Raw genomic sequence first — 15,481 nt, 5'->3', positions numbered from 1 at the left:
TAATGGCTTTGTGGCCTGGGTACCCATCCAAGACCCATTGGACACAGTGCCATAGAGTCCCATCCAAGGGACCATCAGACACAATGTGCCATGGGGCAGGAGTTCTATCCAGGGACCTCTAGGACATAGGGGCCTAGGAGGCCCATTCATGACGTGATAGCGCTCTCTCCAAGTTGGCCAAATGGAAGCACCCCTCAAGAAGCTGCCTGTGTGCTTTTTCTCTCCGTTGGCCCCTGGATGTTTTTCCTTAGCATCCTTTGCCTCCTTTCTCTGATTTGTCCCATATAACCCCTCAATTGGTAAACACCTCCATGGTAGGCCAAGCCTGTTTGGGGGCAGAAAGGCCTAATTTGGCTTGTTACCAGTTGTCGGCAATTTTAGTTTTCTCTCAAAGTTTGTATAAAATGCCCAGGTATCAAGGTGATAATGTCAAATTAATGAAATATATAACTATAAATATTGTCTTTACAATTTTAGCAGCATACCCAGCCAATGTATAGCTCCTGAGTGAAGAATCTTCTCTGAGCCCTTTTTATCTGAAATCTTGCAAAATAGCATTTCTGCTCTGACTTCCAGTGCTTTCTACTTTTGGCGGAGTGGCCACGCTCCATGCATTTGGCTGCGGGCATTGTCCTCCTGGGCTCTACTTCAGGCTCTTCCACTAACTTTGGGTGATATTTTTAAGTACTCAGAAGTGGCATAATTCTTCTCCTATTGAAATCAATAGTAAAACTGCATTGGCTCCAGTGAGAGCAGAGTTAGTCCAATGCCAATGCTTTTTGAAATTCTCCCCTGGCTGTGTGACCTCGGGCAAGGCCCTGAACCTTTCCGTGCCTCAGTTTCCCCATCTCTACAATGGAGATAATGGCACTTACCCACCTTTGTAAAGTGTTCTGAGACCCTCGACTGGAAAGAGCTATATGATTCCATTTCAGGGGTATTATTTGCTATAATAATTTGGTATTTCTGCTTCTGGGCCTGGTCCAAAGCATGAAGTGCAGGGATGTTGAAAATGAGAACAAAGAAGCATACCAAAAAATACGGTAGCGCTTCTCAGCCTCAGAAATAGTTGAAATTCAGGTTGCTGGGACTGAGTTCAGCTTCAGTCTGGGGCAAGGGATCGAGTTCATTCTTATTTAATCTGAGCCAGTTCCTCCATCCCAAGGTCTCATTTAGAAAAACAATAGCCCATTTTCGTAATATACAGCAGAGATTTGTTTGTTTTGTATTATCTTTTAAATCAGAATGCAAATGAGTTTAGTTTGACTCATGGGACAGTTCTCATTTCTAAGTACCAACACCTTGATTATGTGTTATTTCTGTGGGGTTGTAAGGATGGGTCTTTAAAAATATGCATTTCACTATTTAGTAAAAGATCACATTTACATGAAGCCATTTAAAGAATGAGGCCTTGTCTACACTTAAACAGTGCTGCAGTTGCGCTACCGTAGTGCTTAGTGAAGATGCTACTGTGATGTTCCCCTGGTGTTATCTGGACCGGTGATCTGCTAGATCACCCCAATCCTTGACTCTGGGAGCCAACTTTACCCTGCTCTACTGTGAGAACCCCCACTCCTGGACTGTTCATGCACAGCCTCTGGCATGTAAGCTGCTTGGATTGTGCAACCAAATGACACTAGCCAATATCTCCAGTCCCAGACACAACCCTAGGAACCTCTGTCTTGCAGTGTCCAGTTATGCCTGCTGGATGCTGCAAGCTTATATTCGTTCATCAATTTAACAAAGAAATGGATATGTAGCAGGCTTGTTATCCCAAGGGGAGTCTCTGATGTGCTTCAAACCAAATGCACTGCTTCAGGTAGAATAAATAAGCAAATGTATTAAGTACAAAAGCTAGATTTTAAGTGATTATAAGTCAAAGCACAAGTCAGATTTGGTCAAATGAAATAAAAGCAAAATGCATTCTTAACACTTTCAGTGCCCTTACAAACTTAGATGCTTCTCACCACAGGCTGGATGGTTGCCTATCAGCCAGGCTCTCCCCTTTGATCAGTGCTTCAGTCGCTTGATGGTGGTGTCTGTAGATGGAGGTGGAAGAGAGAGGAAGAGCATGGCAAACATTTCTCCTTTTTATCATGTTCTTTCTTTCCTCTTGGCTTTGCCCCTCCACCTTTCAGGGTCACATGAGCATTACCTCATCGTAGCCCCTGACTCGCCAAGGGAAGTGGGGTGACTCACTCGAGAGTCCAACAGATCCTTTGTTGCTGCCTAGGCCAGTGTCCTTTGTTCCTGTGAGGTTGGGCTGGGTTTGTCCCATACATGCCCCGATGAGGTGTGAACTGCCCCTCTGTTCCTGGAGAGTTTTGTCTGGGCTTGTTTTAAGCCATGAGGATACATTTTCAACCTCATAACTGTATACATGAAATTACAACCTATAACATTACTATAACATTACTGTAACAACAATGCTCAGTGCATCATTGAAGGTGGAAGGGATAGCTCAGTGGTTTGAGCATGGCCTGCTAAACCCAGGGTTGTGAGTTCTGGGCCAAAAATTGGGGTGATTGATCCTACTTTGAGCAGGGGGTTGGACTAGATGACCTCCTGAGGTCCCTTCCAACCCTGATATTCTATGATTCTTTGAGCCTTCTGAAGACACCCAATATGACAAACTTTGCATTGGATACCACACAATCATATTATAAGGATGAACATGGGGTGCAGGGTGTTCCCCAGAGATACAGGGTGTCACAGCTACCTACGCCAACAGGAGGGCTTCTTCCATCGACATAACGCTGTCTACACTGGAGGTTAGGTCAGTATAACTGTGTGGCTCAGGGGTTTTTCCACACCCCTGAGTGATTTAGTTATACCAGCATAACTTGCTAGTGTAAACCAAACCTGTGACTGGGAGTTTTAGAATCCTGTCTCTCTGGCTCCCTCCATGCCTTAGGTTGACAGAAACTCTATTTTCCTGCAGGGGACACTGCTGCTTAATTCTGGACAAAATCAGATCTGATAGGTAAATTCTACAGTCAGGAACAGATTACAGAAATGGGGAAATCTGGAGAGGCATGAAAATGCTGTCTACAAAACAGGGAAACATTCCTTCTGTATTTCATGAGGCTTCAGTTCATTTGTTCAAGTGTTTGCATCAAACTGAAATTAACTTTATTTTCTAAAAGTGTAATGATAAATGCCTTCAAAATATGTTCTTTGTGTGAATGGATGTATATGACTTTATTAGCAAAGTCCTTCAGTTAGCCAAACAAAAAAGCAACTTCACTGTTGCAATTATCAGGAAAAGATTCCAAGTCCAGAACTGTTTGAAATTTGTCTTATGAATCATAAGATATTTGAATGTGTTTATTCCAACAGCTTCCGTACAAGATTCATACCGTTAGTTTTGTACTTTGTTCTGTTTGAATGTGAAGTTCATCTAAGGCTAATGTAAAGGTCGTATTGCCACTTTAAAAGGCATCCTCTGGAGTTTTGATCCTACAGAGTTGTTTCACATGAAGCAGAGTATGACTCATGCTAATGGAAAGGGTAAAGAAGATTTTTTTAAAAGAAATATATCGCAGTTAAATTAGTTTAGACAGCATGACATCAGAGAGTAATTAAATAGGTTTTTGTTGGAATTCCGTTTCCAATTCCTGAGTTCAGGTTTGTAAAAAATTTCTAAGCACCTGCAGGTCTCTGTGTGTGAAATATTTTCACTGGAAAGGATTCAAAACTTTAAAAAAAAAAAAAAAAGAAAAAGAAACTTGTAACACAGAGGCAGCATTACGCCATTCTTCCTTCTTGGAAAAAAAACCCCTCAGATTTAAACAAGACTCCTTCAAGCTTTCAGTCAGTTTTACAGAAGAAAAAGGGGTGGTAAACCTTCTCTTTTCAAGAACAAGTTCTTTTTAGCTGCTAACTGAGGCCAGGAGAAGATTAGATCTGAATAAATGAGCATTTCCACTATGGGACTGGATACAAATGTTAAACAAACAGATTTAAAGTGTTTTAAACTTAAAAGAAAACTATTCCTGCTGACTTCAGTTTTTAATTTCTTTCATGTTTTCTTATGCCAAACTGGAGGAACCTTTTCTGATTTTTTCTTTAGTGGCATTCAAAGGAAGACCAGAGGATGAAAATCTTGCACTTTCTCACTTTATTGCTTTGGCACTTGACTTGGTTTTACCTGGTTCTAGTTTCTGTAGTGTTGAGTAATTCCGAAGCAGGTCAGAGTAATCCAGGATCCAAGTTAGGATTGTTAAAAGCAGAAGGAAAAGAGACAAATCCCTCGCCAAGGGCAGGTACCTTTAGGACTGGAAACCATGGATATAGTACTGGGACCTTAAAGGCTAGAGCTAAAACCAATACTGTTCAAGCTGGAGCTCTCTTGGCAAAGAATAATGAATCAAAGAAGAGTCTCTCTAGAGAAGGGACCACAGACGCAAAGGTAGGGCAGTCCCCAAACAGGCAATCTGGAGTAAGGACAGTGACCCCAAAGGTTCAGAACTTTGGCAGCAAAGCCTCGCTCAGAAAAACTGGCACAGGGAATACTGATGCCAGTTCTTACAAAACCAAAAAGACTAAAGAGCCTGTAACACAAAGGGAACCTAAAGAGACTTTCAAACATCCCCCTATAACGCCACATGAATACATGCTCTCCCTCTACAGGACTCTCTCGGATGCAGAAAGAAAAGGCATTAATGGAAGTGTAAAACTGGAGACTGGACTTGCCAATACAATAACAAGCTTTATAGATAAAGGACAAGGTAAGAAAGGAGCTACAGCATTTTTGAGTGTGTATGTGTGTGATGCATGTCTGCACATATTGTTAATTGAAAAATAATGATAATTATTGAAAGAAAATAGCTTGACTGATTCGAATGTAATCAGAATCATGTAACTTATAGGCAGTTTTTGTCTTTTCAGTTAAGCTTCGAAGATTCTTCTGGCAGCAGGGCATAATATTTGTATGCTAGCTAAGCAAAACATATAGGGACAGATTTTCGAAGGCTTTCTGATGCCTAAAGATGCAGATAGGTGCCTAGTGGGATTTTCAAAAACACTGGGGCACCTAACTCCTATTGAAATGAATGGCTGTTAGATGCCTAGGTGGTTTTGAAAACCCACTGGCTGCCTATCTGCATGTTTAGGTGCCTAAACACCTTTGAAAATATGACTCGGGGGCTTTTTTCATACTTAAACTACAGTAGTTGGTAAAATACCATTTTATTTCTTGTTAGCCATATGTCTACTGGCATATGGCGCTGTAAAGACAGTGCTATTTCTGTGCTTTTCCAGGAGCAAAACAAAGAGCTTCTTTGTGAAAATGCTGGCCTCTTCAAGGAGAGACCTGAGACTCTGTGGCACAAGTTTCTGATTGTGGAAAATTTTGAGAAAATTGAGCTAGCCTAGTGCACCCCTTCCTCCAATAAATGAAGAGGCTTCATTTCCTGTTCATCACGTAGCTTCTTATTGGTGAGATGGGCAGTGTCACAGATCAGGTGTTCACCTGACTGCTCAAGTAGGGCAATTCGAGCCCAGTGCTGCTCTCCATAACGTTAGGGTGTGTTTTTTCAGGGATTTCAGTGAGCATGGATGGTGCCCATGGAGAGCAGCTCCTGGGACTGCTATGGATGAGAGAGCAATGGTGAGGCTGGTACCTGACAATCCAGTCCAGAACGGGGACACCGAAGGCAGTTAATGATCACAATTTGGCTGCTGTAGAGAAATGGGATGCTGTTCAGCAGAGCTGCGTTCCAGATGAAATTCTTGATTTTCCTTTGGAAGGCAACGTCAATGTAACATGCTGAATTTAAATAGCCATGTTTCTTAACAATGCTTCTTATCAACCTTACCAGGCAAATGAAACGGTGGTTCTGGGGGTTATATTTTTTTGCTCCATCAGAATAAGTTGAGCCTTGTGTAGTTAATAAAGCAGTTGTCCTGGTGCCTGGCAGTTCCTGGAGGATTTGGGTTTTAAAGGACAAATTCACCATTGTACTGTCTATTGGTGAAATTCACCCCTGTACAGGGGGCCAGAATGAGGTCCAGGCACCACTTATGCCCCACTTCAGTCCTATGTCAAGAATGTAAGTGGTGGCTATGCACTGCGATGGCTCACACTTGAAGGAGAAATCTCTGCCAGTTGGCTAATTGATACTTTGGGGCCAGAAAACACACACAGGTGAGATGACATTTCTTTGGCTGAAACAAGAAGAGTTCAGAATGCCATTTCACTACTGAGTCATTAAGCTCCTCTGAGTCTCAGCTCAGAGCAGGTTTTTATGACTGTCTCTGTATTGGTTAAAAGGCTCTTTATTATGACTTCCAAGACTGTGGGCTAATAGCGAGTGATCTTGTGAGTTTGTGAGCAAACTTCAGAAGTAACAGGAGGAATTTTAGAGCTAATACTCATTCTTGTTTACAATAAACTTAAAAGTATCTGCGGTTTTTGTTTTGTTTTAGATGACCGAGCTCCAGCCATAAGAAAACAAAAATATATTTTTGACATCAGTGCATTAGAAAAAGATGGTTTGTTGGGGGCAGAGCTGCGGATATTAAGGAAAAAGCCCTCTGAGACCTGGAAGCCTCATTCTCTTGGGAAAACTTCCCAAGTGAAATTGTTCAGTTGCCCCACAAACAGACAAGCAGCAACTCTCCTGGACTCTCGCACTGTCAGCACTGCAGATACACCAAAATGGGAAGTATTTGACATTTGGAAACTTTTTAGGAATTTTAAAAACTCAGTTAACTTGTGTTTCGAACTCGAAGCTTTTGATAGGGGGAGAGCTATTGATCTGAGGAGTATGGGATTGAATAGAACAGGGAGGCAGGTCAATGAAAAGGCTCTCTTCTTGGTATTTGGGAGGACAAAAAAAAGGGACCTGTTTTTTAATGAAATCAAGGCGAGATCAGGCCAAGATGACAAAACTGTTTATGAATACTTGTTCAATCAGCGGAGGAAGAGAAGAGCTCCTCTAGCAACGAGGCAAGGGAAGAGGCCCAACAAGAACCTGAAGGCAAGGTGTAGTAAAAAAGCTCTCCATGTGAATTTTAAGGACATGGGCTGGGACGACTGGATAATAGCCCCTCTGGAATATGAAGCTTATCACTGTGAAGGGCTTTGTGAATTTCCTCTTCGATCTCATTTGGAACCCACCAATCATGCAGTTATCCAAACGCTAATGAACTCAATGGACCCAGAATCTACTCCTCCGACTTGCTGTGTTCCAACCAGACTGAGTCCGATTAGCATTCTCTTCATAGACTCTGCAAATAACGTGGTCTACAAACAATATGAAGACATGGTAGTGGAGTCATGTGGTTGTAGGTAGCAGCACAATCCCTCCCATTAACACATTAACAAAGATAATTGACAAGAACCTCTTCTCAAACAAGAGTAACTAATCCTCTTACCCCTAGCACACCTATGGTTTAACAATGGTAATAAGAAACAATCTGCTAAACTCTCACCGTGTCTGTATGTCTCTTAGTGGTAGACACATTTTAGCAGTAGTTCAATACTGTCATCCTCCAAACTTAGCCCAGAATGGGGCTTTGAGTAAAGAATTCTGTAATCACAAGAGAATTTTTCTCACTAAAGATCACTTCCAAGGAAATTAAAATTCCATACCACAAAAAACTCTGCTGTTTTAATCCCTAAGGATATTGTTAAATGTAAAGTTAATAAGCTGCATATACACCTCTAAAAAAACATTACTGTTCCTTTAAATGTTGTTCTTAAGACAAATCTGAGTCCCACTTCCAATATCTTCCTCACCATGTCCATTAGGAAATGTTTGAAGAGAATACTAATGTCTGTAAGAGAAAGCAATGTCCCTAAACACTCAGAGTTTGGTGTAAATAGTTACACTGTAAGATGAACTTTTCTGATTAGCTCTTAAAATTATGTGTATATGAAAAAAATCATTAAATATAATGTGTTGATTTAGTATTTGATTGTACATGGAGCTAGATAAATGCAGAAGCATATTTGTTTCAATGTATGTTTTGTTCCAAGCTTCACCTCTTTCTTAACTATTCACTCTATCCACTGGTATGTTGCAAGTTGTATTACTCTGTATAAGGTTCAAGCTGTTCTCAAGTGCTGGTAGTAAAATTACTCAATAACAGCATAAAATGTAATAAATTATTGACACAGTGCTGTGGTGTAGCTAGCTCTCTTCATCTGCACAATTATAATGTTACTAACATCCTTTGTTTTGAATCCTGTACAATAAATACAATGGAAAGGGAGCTGTCAGTAAGGCAGGGTGCTACTGGTATCGATACCATCTTCGTGTGCGTACCTTTGATCGCCTCCAGTTGCACTTGTTCACCGTGGAAGTATCAGAAGAAATATTTACTGGGAAAATGCATGATGGTAGAGTAAAGGGTTTAGTAGCTGAGTCGGGGATGAGAGTGGAGATTGCAAATGAGTGCCATTAACCTTTACTGCACTGTATTTTGTGCATGCTGCATCTGTTGTAGAAATATTTTAAGGTATGAATTTGTCTTGGGACTATTTTTTTTTAATCCCTCCACTGTGGGTCAACGGCGTGGAGAAGAGCCCCACTCTGTCCACCTCGCCCCATGTGCTGCAGTGGGACGGGGCCCTTGGCAAAGAAGCTGACTTCTGCTGGCTTTATGGCAGAGGGGTGCCGCCCTTCTGGCGAGACACAGCGAGAGTCCAGCTCCGTTGTGCTGACTGTGCAACTCAAAGGTGCCTGATCATAATGGAGAATCTGGCAATTATATTTTTAGATCTAGAAGAATGATTGTAGGTAACTTCCCAATGTACAATCCCTTTCCAAGGGTATAAAGCTTCTTCTACCTGCAGGACTGAATATGACCCATCCTGGGCCTTGTGCCAGTGTGATATTTTTTTTTTTTTACAGGGCTGGGGGAGATGAGACTTCCACATTTGGGGACTAAAGGGGGAAGCATCACTCCACAGCAGGTTAATATACATTTTAAAGTGATGGCTGCCTGAAGCTGCTCAGGGCTTTGTAATACTGTATTAGAATAAGTCCTGGGGAGACAGATCAGTGAGCAGGTGAGATAGTTAAACATGCATAGCTCTGCAGTTTATCCTGTAGTTCTGAAATCTGCCTCATGGCTGTCACCAACACACAAGTGCTACATATTCAAGTAGCTATTCGAAAAGGAAAAATGCCATTGTTCTGTGTATGCTGTGTAAACAGACTCGCTGAACGTACATAAGGATTTTTTGTACTGATGCATACTTTGGTTTGTCTAAAAAAACCCCCAAACATTCCCCATCCCTTGGACTGAAACCCGCACAACCTTTCCTAAAGTTAGAAAAATTCAGTGAAGTTTCTGATTCTGTTTGATGGAGGTTGGTGGTAGTTCTTGAAGCCTGGGGCAGGGCAGGAGGCAGAAGGAACTCAGTACCACAGCAAAAACCACCCTGAGGAGATTTGCAGCCCAATTATGTAGCTCTTAGAACCACAGAGGCATGTACTTCAGACATGAGCAAGACCAGCTTGTCTTCCCAGTCAGTGGAAGACTGCTCTCTGCAGCCATTTGTAGGGAAAATACGGCTTAATTTCCCCCTTTCTTAATTTCATCTCACAGATTCTAATGCAGATAATTTGGATAAACAACTGCTGGGAACCTCTTCAGAATAAACCTCTGAGCTTCACTCATCACTACGGGCTTGTCTACACTACCGCACGGAGTCGATCTAAGATACGCAACTTCAGCTACGTGAATAGCCTAGCTGAAGTCAATGTACTTAGATCTACTTACCGCGGTGTCTTCACTGCGGTAAGTCAACAGCTGGCGCTCTCCCGTCGACTCCGCTTGCACTTCTCGTTCTGGAGGAGCACCAGTGGGTAGTGTAGACAAGCCCTACCTTTCACTACAAAGCTGGAACTTTTAGGTGAAATTACAAAGAGATTTGCCAAGAATTCCAAGGATCATAGATTTCAGGCTCCTCCTCACATATCCAGTTACTACCGACTTTCACTGCCTGATCCCACACTGCCACACTCTTTGTGAAAAGTGTCTGCCCCACATGTACTTTTGTCACAAATGCTGCATCAGAAGAAGGCAGGAAGAAGGAACATTATACCCGGGAGCGTGGCAGCAGAAGACATGATGGCTGGAAGCATGACAATAGGAGAGAGACATGGATGATCTCTTTGTTATGCTATAGCCCTACTACAATTCTTCCTGATTCCATCTCTTTCTGCCAAGCCCACTGCTGTCATTCTTACTGCCATACTTCTTAATGCTGTGCCTCCTACGGCAGCATTCTCCTGTCATGCCTCCTGCCACCATTCTGCATACTGCCCCATACCTCTGCGCATGACAGATAATGGCATAGAGAGTACATTTATAAAGTTTGCAGGCGACTCTAAGCTGGGAGGGGTTGCAAAGCCTTTGGAGGGTAGGATTAAAATTCAAAATGATCTCGACAAACTGGAGAAATGATCTGAAGTAAATAGGATGAAATTCAATCAGGACAAATGCAAACTTCTCCACTCAGGAAGGAATAATCAGTTGCACACATACAAAATGGGAAACGACTGCCTAAGAAGGAGTACTGCAGAAAGGGATCTGGGGGGTCATCGTGAATCACAAGCTAAATATAAGTCAACGATGTAACACTATTGCAAAAAAAGCAAACATCATTCTGGGGTGTATTTACAGGAGTGTTGTAAGCAAGACACAAGAAATAATTCTTCCGTTCTACTCCATGCTGATAAGGCCTCAGCTGGACTATTGTGTCCAGTTCTGGGTGTCGCATTTCAGGAAAGTTGAGGGCAAATCAGAGAAAGTCCAGAGAAGAGCAACAAAAATAATTGAAGGTCTAGAAAACATGACCTGTGGGGGAAGATTGAAAAAAGTGCGTTTGTTTAGTCTGGAGAAGAGAAGACTGAGGGGGGACCTGGTAACAGTTTTCAAGTACATAAAAGGTTGTTACAAGGAGGATAGAACCAGAAACAATGGGCTTACATTGCAGCAAGGGAAGTTTAGGTTGGACATTAGGAAAAACTTCCTGTCAGGGTGGTTAAGCACAGAAACAAACTGCCTAGGAAGGTTGTGGAATCTCCATTATTGGAGGTTTTTAAGAATAGGTTAGACAAACACCTGTCAGGAATGGTCTAGTTATTACTTAGTCCTGCCTTGGGTGCAGGTGACTGGACTAGATGACCTCTCGAGGTCCCTTCCAGTCCTACACTTCTATGATTCTATGACTTCTTGCTGCCACACCTCCTGTTACCATATCTCTCTTCTACTGTCGTGCTGTTGAGAAGTCTGTAAGCTCACGAACAGTATCTACTGAACTCAGCTGGCATTAAGGAAGCATCAGGTGAGGTTCCATAGTTAAGATTGAGATGAATTTTACAATTAAAGCAACTCTCCCCAAATTTACAACAGTTTCTCTTGGGGAACAGAGTGAGTTTTCTGAGAATTTACAAGTAAATCCATGAGTTATTTTACAAGTTAAAGTTAATTAACAATGAGCTCTTTGAGAAATTTAGCACCCTCCGTTCAACATTTTCTTTGTCCCAGATGATATCAGTAATTTAATTACAGACTTCCCATATAGTTAAAATTCAGAGAACTCTTGTGAGGAGGCTACTTTTGAAGAAATATTGTTATGAGCTGGATGGAACCTTGTTATGGATTGAGTTAAAATCCCCACCTAAGACAAAAGGAGTGTGTGAACCTGCCCTGGATCTTTTGGCTCAGTATTGTTTTGGTAGTTGTGTGTGTAGGGGAGAAGGCAGAACAGGAAAACTGAGAAAGACAAAGGGCTTGTCTACACTACCGCATGGGGTCGATCTAAGATATGCAACTTCACCTACGTGAATAGCGTAGCTGAAGTCAATGTACTTAGATCTACTTACCGCGTTGTCTTCACTGCGGTAAGTCGACAGCTGACACTCTCCCGTCGACTCCACTTGTGCTCCTCCTTCTGGTGGAGTACCAGAGTCGACAGGAGAGTGCTCAGCGGTTGATTTATCATGTCTAAACTAGACGCGATAAATTGAAACCCCCCCCCCCCGGATCGATCGCTGTCCGCCAATCCGGCGGGTAGTGCAGACAAGCCAAAAGAGAGAGAGAGACAGCTGAGCCTAAAGGAGCAGCTGAAAGCACAGAGAATGACCCTCGAAACAACCTGAGGAGAGGTTATTGCATGAGACGAGCACACTGAAAAGAGATCTCTTCGTGCTGTTGAACAAAAGAAGCTGTTTCTGCTCTTTGATTCCTTCTGCATTCAATGAAACACAGGATTTTGTACATTCATTGTAAATAAACAAAACTACATGAAAGAAAATACCAGACTTGATCAATTTCTACTTTCAGCTGGAACGTACCCAGAGCCCCAAAACTTTGACAAGCTGCTGGGGTCAGAAAGGATCAACATTGGTGCTCTGAGGGTTGGGATCCAGTTTACAAGGAGAGAAATGGGGAGATGGTACTCCTGCTGAATCAAGATGGAGCAAATGATGGACTGCTTGCAGAAATCAAAGATGGCCAAAAGGGATTAAAGCAAGACTTAAAACAGGACTCAAAGGCTTCATAAAGGAACTAAAGCAGCATCTGGAGGATTCTCAGGAAGGGCTGAGGATTGACTTGCAGGTGGAGGTCAAATCTCTTTTGGAGCAACTACTGCAAAGTGTCCAGACAGGTTGGGAAGCCAAGCTGCAAAGCTTTCAGGCTGGAATGGCAAGAGAGATCAAAGAGCTAACCGACAACCTGACTGCCATAGACCAGAGGTTCTTCGATGAAATAGCTTGGAATATTCTAACAGAGATGAGCTGCACCATGGACTTAAGGTGCTGAAAATTCAACTCCAGAAGGAAATCAAAAGGTCACAGATCACAGTGGAAAGCAGCCACCTGGATGAGGAATTGAATCTGACACAGGCCTGGGTCAGACCAGACATTTACAATAGTTTTCTACCCTGTTTGTAACCCATAGAGGCCAAGATGGGAGAGGTCAAGCTCTCTGAGCTCCAGCGATGCAAAACCCCCACTGTCTTTGAGGGAAAATTCCCTGGGAGGCTTATTTGGCTCAGTTAAACATTACAGCTCAAATCAGTGGCTGGGAAGATGGGCAGAAAGGGAGGTTACTAGTGGTCAGAAGGGTGACTTAGCTCTGACGGTGCTGCAGAACTTACCACCAGAAAAGAGACTAAAATATTCAGACCTGGTACTAGCCCTGAACAGGGCTGGCTCCAGCTTTTTTGCCACCCTAAGCGGCAAAGAAAAAAAAAAGAAGCAGGACCTGCCGCTGAATTGCCGCCGAAGAGGGAGAGAGGGAGTGAAGGACCCGCCACCGAATTGCCACCGAAGACTCGGACATGCCGCCCCAATCACGGACAGAGAGCCGCCCCAATCACGGACAGAGAGCTGCCCCTTTCTATCGGCCGCCCCAGGCACCTACTTCCTTCGCTGGTGCCTGGAGCCAGCCCTGGCCCTGAACATGTGGTTTGGAGCTAGCCATCAATCTGAACTGGCCTGGGCACAGTCAAGTGCTAGAAGAAGGAAAGAAGAAGCCTCACTTGAACTAGCAGAGGACCTCTGGAGACTTGTGTTCCTAGCGTCTCCAGATACCACCAAGGCCTTTCAGGAGAGATGGGCAATGGACTAATTTATAGATCCTCAGCTGGACTTGGGCTTTCAGATCAAGAACAGTAAAAGGAGGCCAAAGACATTCTGAGGGGCTGTGCAATTTGCTACAGAACTTGAGTCTTTTCTTGCAGCCGTTCATAAGAGGAAGCATCTGCTAGTGATGAAGAAGCTGATCTCCACGAGCTCTGTAAGTACAACTCTATTTCTAATACGCATGATGAAAGGGGGGATTCTAATTTTGTTCACAGCCCTACTGCGTGATTGGAACAATGATAAAGTTGGTTTGTAAAACAAGGGAAAGTGGCAAGAATGCAAAAATGAAAGGAAAGCAAAGTGCTGGTACTGTACATTCACCACAAAAAGAAGGATTGTTATAAATTTGAGGCAGGCCAAGATGTACTGTAGCAAGTACCTAGTGAAAGCCTCTCTCCCAGTTTGGGAAATGGAGGGACATCAGACTCAAGGGGCAAAACTTCGGGGTACAAAGATGAGCCCCACAGCTTATGTTTAAATATGGGCAGTTCAACAACAATAATGGGAGTTTGGCTATTATGTGTGTAATAGGACCTGTGCTATGTATAGGGATAATTGACATGAACTCATATACAACAGTTATTAGACCAGACTTGCTAAAAAGGCTAGGGAATAGGGGATCCCAAACTGACCTGCCTAATTGGTCTGAAACAGAGGTAATGAATAGGGCAAGGCCACATATCCGAAAATTGGACCTCCAAAATTCGAGCAAGAGGTCTGGGTGGATGAAGTAGTGGATGAGCGAATAATTGGCTTAGATTTCATTATGGCTAATAACTATGTAATCAGTGCCAGGAAAGGTGTCTTACAAATTCAGTCTATGGAAATTGCCTTTAAAGATATGGCCCAGGTGAGACAAATGGTTTATAGGCAATTGGTTTACAGTGAACGAACTGCCCTTCCTCTGGAGGCAGAAATCATTATAACAGCTACATGCTATGGAAGGTTTCCAGCAACAGAAAGATGGGGAGTATTTAGAATCTGTGCTGAGACCCAGGGTCTTGGGGGAATCTGAGAATATGTCTACACTGCAGTTAAAAATCCGCAGCTGGCCCGTGCCAGCTCACTCGGGCTTGTGGGGCTTGGGCTAAGGGGCTGTTTAACTGTGGTGTAGATGTTCAGGCTTGGGCTAGAGCCTAGGCTCTAGGATCTGAGAGGTGGGAGGGTCCCAGAGCTCAGGCGGCCACCCAAGCTGGAATGTCTACATCTCGATTAAATGGCCCGTTAGCGCGAATCACGTGAGCCCAAGTTAGCTAACACAGGCCAACGGTGGGTTTTTAGTTGCAGTGTAGACATAACTTTAGTTGCTAAAGCTCTTGTGGAGCTGAAACAAGAACTGATCCCTGCTTGTTTGCTGAATGTTTCTGATAAAGAGCAAACGGTGAAAAAAGGGTCTGCAGAGTTGCGAAGCCAGCCAGTGGTTCTGGTAAATGCTGAGATAGAAGAAAACAACAAGAGTTTCTATGGGACTTGTTCCAGCGCAGTGCTGTACACTTAAAATGGGGAACAGCAGCACTAAGTCGAAGAGACTTTCTGGTTAGGAATCAGGAGTTGTTCTCCTAGTCCAACAAAGATATAGATTGTACTCCCCTGGTTGAACAAAAGTTGATACTGCAGGAACTGACCCATTAAACAGCCACCCCATTAGCTACCCATAGGAAAAAGGAAAAAAGCATGATAAATCCTTGAAGAAATGTATCCGGAAGGCATAACTGAGCCTTCAAACTGCCCTTGGGCCTTACCCAAAGTTCTAGTTAAGAAAAAGGACAGCAGCACCAGAGACAGCAGCACCAGGACTATAGAAAATCAGATGAAGTCAGTTTAAAGGACTCTCATCTGGTTTCACAGATAGATGGTAGCCTAGCAGCTGT

General features: G+C 43.1%; 1 protein-coding gene across 1 annotated transcript; it reads left to right on the top strand.

Moving 5' to 3' along the window:
- The first annotated feature begins 4,096 nt into the window (after positions 1-4,096).
- GDF5 (growth differentiation factor 5) lies at positions 4,097-7,575 on the top strand. The gene is made up of 2 exons (XM_073310053.1): positions 4,097-4,730; positions 6,430-7,575. Exons 1-2 carry the CDS (start codon positions 4,097-4,099, stop codon positions 7,296-7,298), a joined length of 1,503 nt encoding a protein of 500 aa, XP_073166154.1. The 3' UTR covers positions 7,299-7,575.
- Positions 7,576-15,481: the final 7,906 nt, after the last annotated feature.

Source organism: Lepidochelys kempii, chromosome 13 (assembly GCF_965140285.1).
Source record: "Lepidochelys kempii isolate rLepKem1 chromosome 13, rLepKem1.hap1, whole genome shotgun sequence".
Taxonomy (NCBI): Eukaryota; Metazoa; Chordata; order Testudines; family Cheloniidae; genus Lepidochelys; species Lepidochelys kempii.
Note: the sequence above shows the minus strand (reverse complement) of the source record. Positions and strands in the feature narration are given on the sequence as shown.

Excerpts from the sequence above, each read along its gene's own strand:
- GDF5 (XM_073310053.1), top strand. The coding sequence starts at position 4,097 with ATGAAAATCTTGCACTTTCTCACTTTATTGCTTTGGCACTTGACTTGG. Across the intron at positions 4,731-6,429 it reads CTTTATAGATAAAGGACAAG|ATGACCGAGCTCCAGCCATA; the intron begins GTAAGAAAGGAG and ends GTTTTGTTTTAG.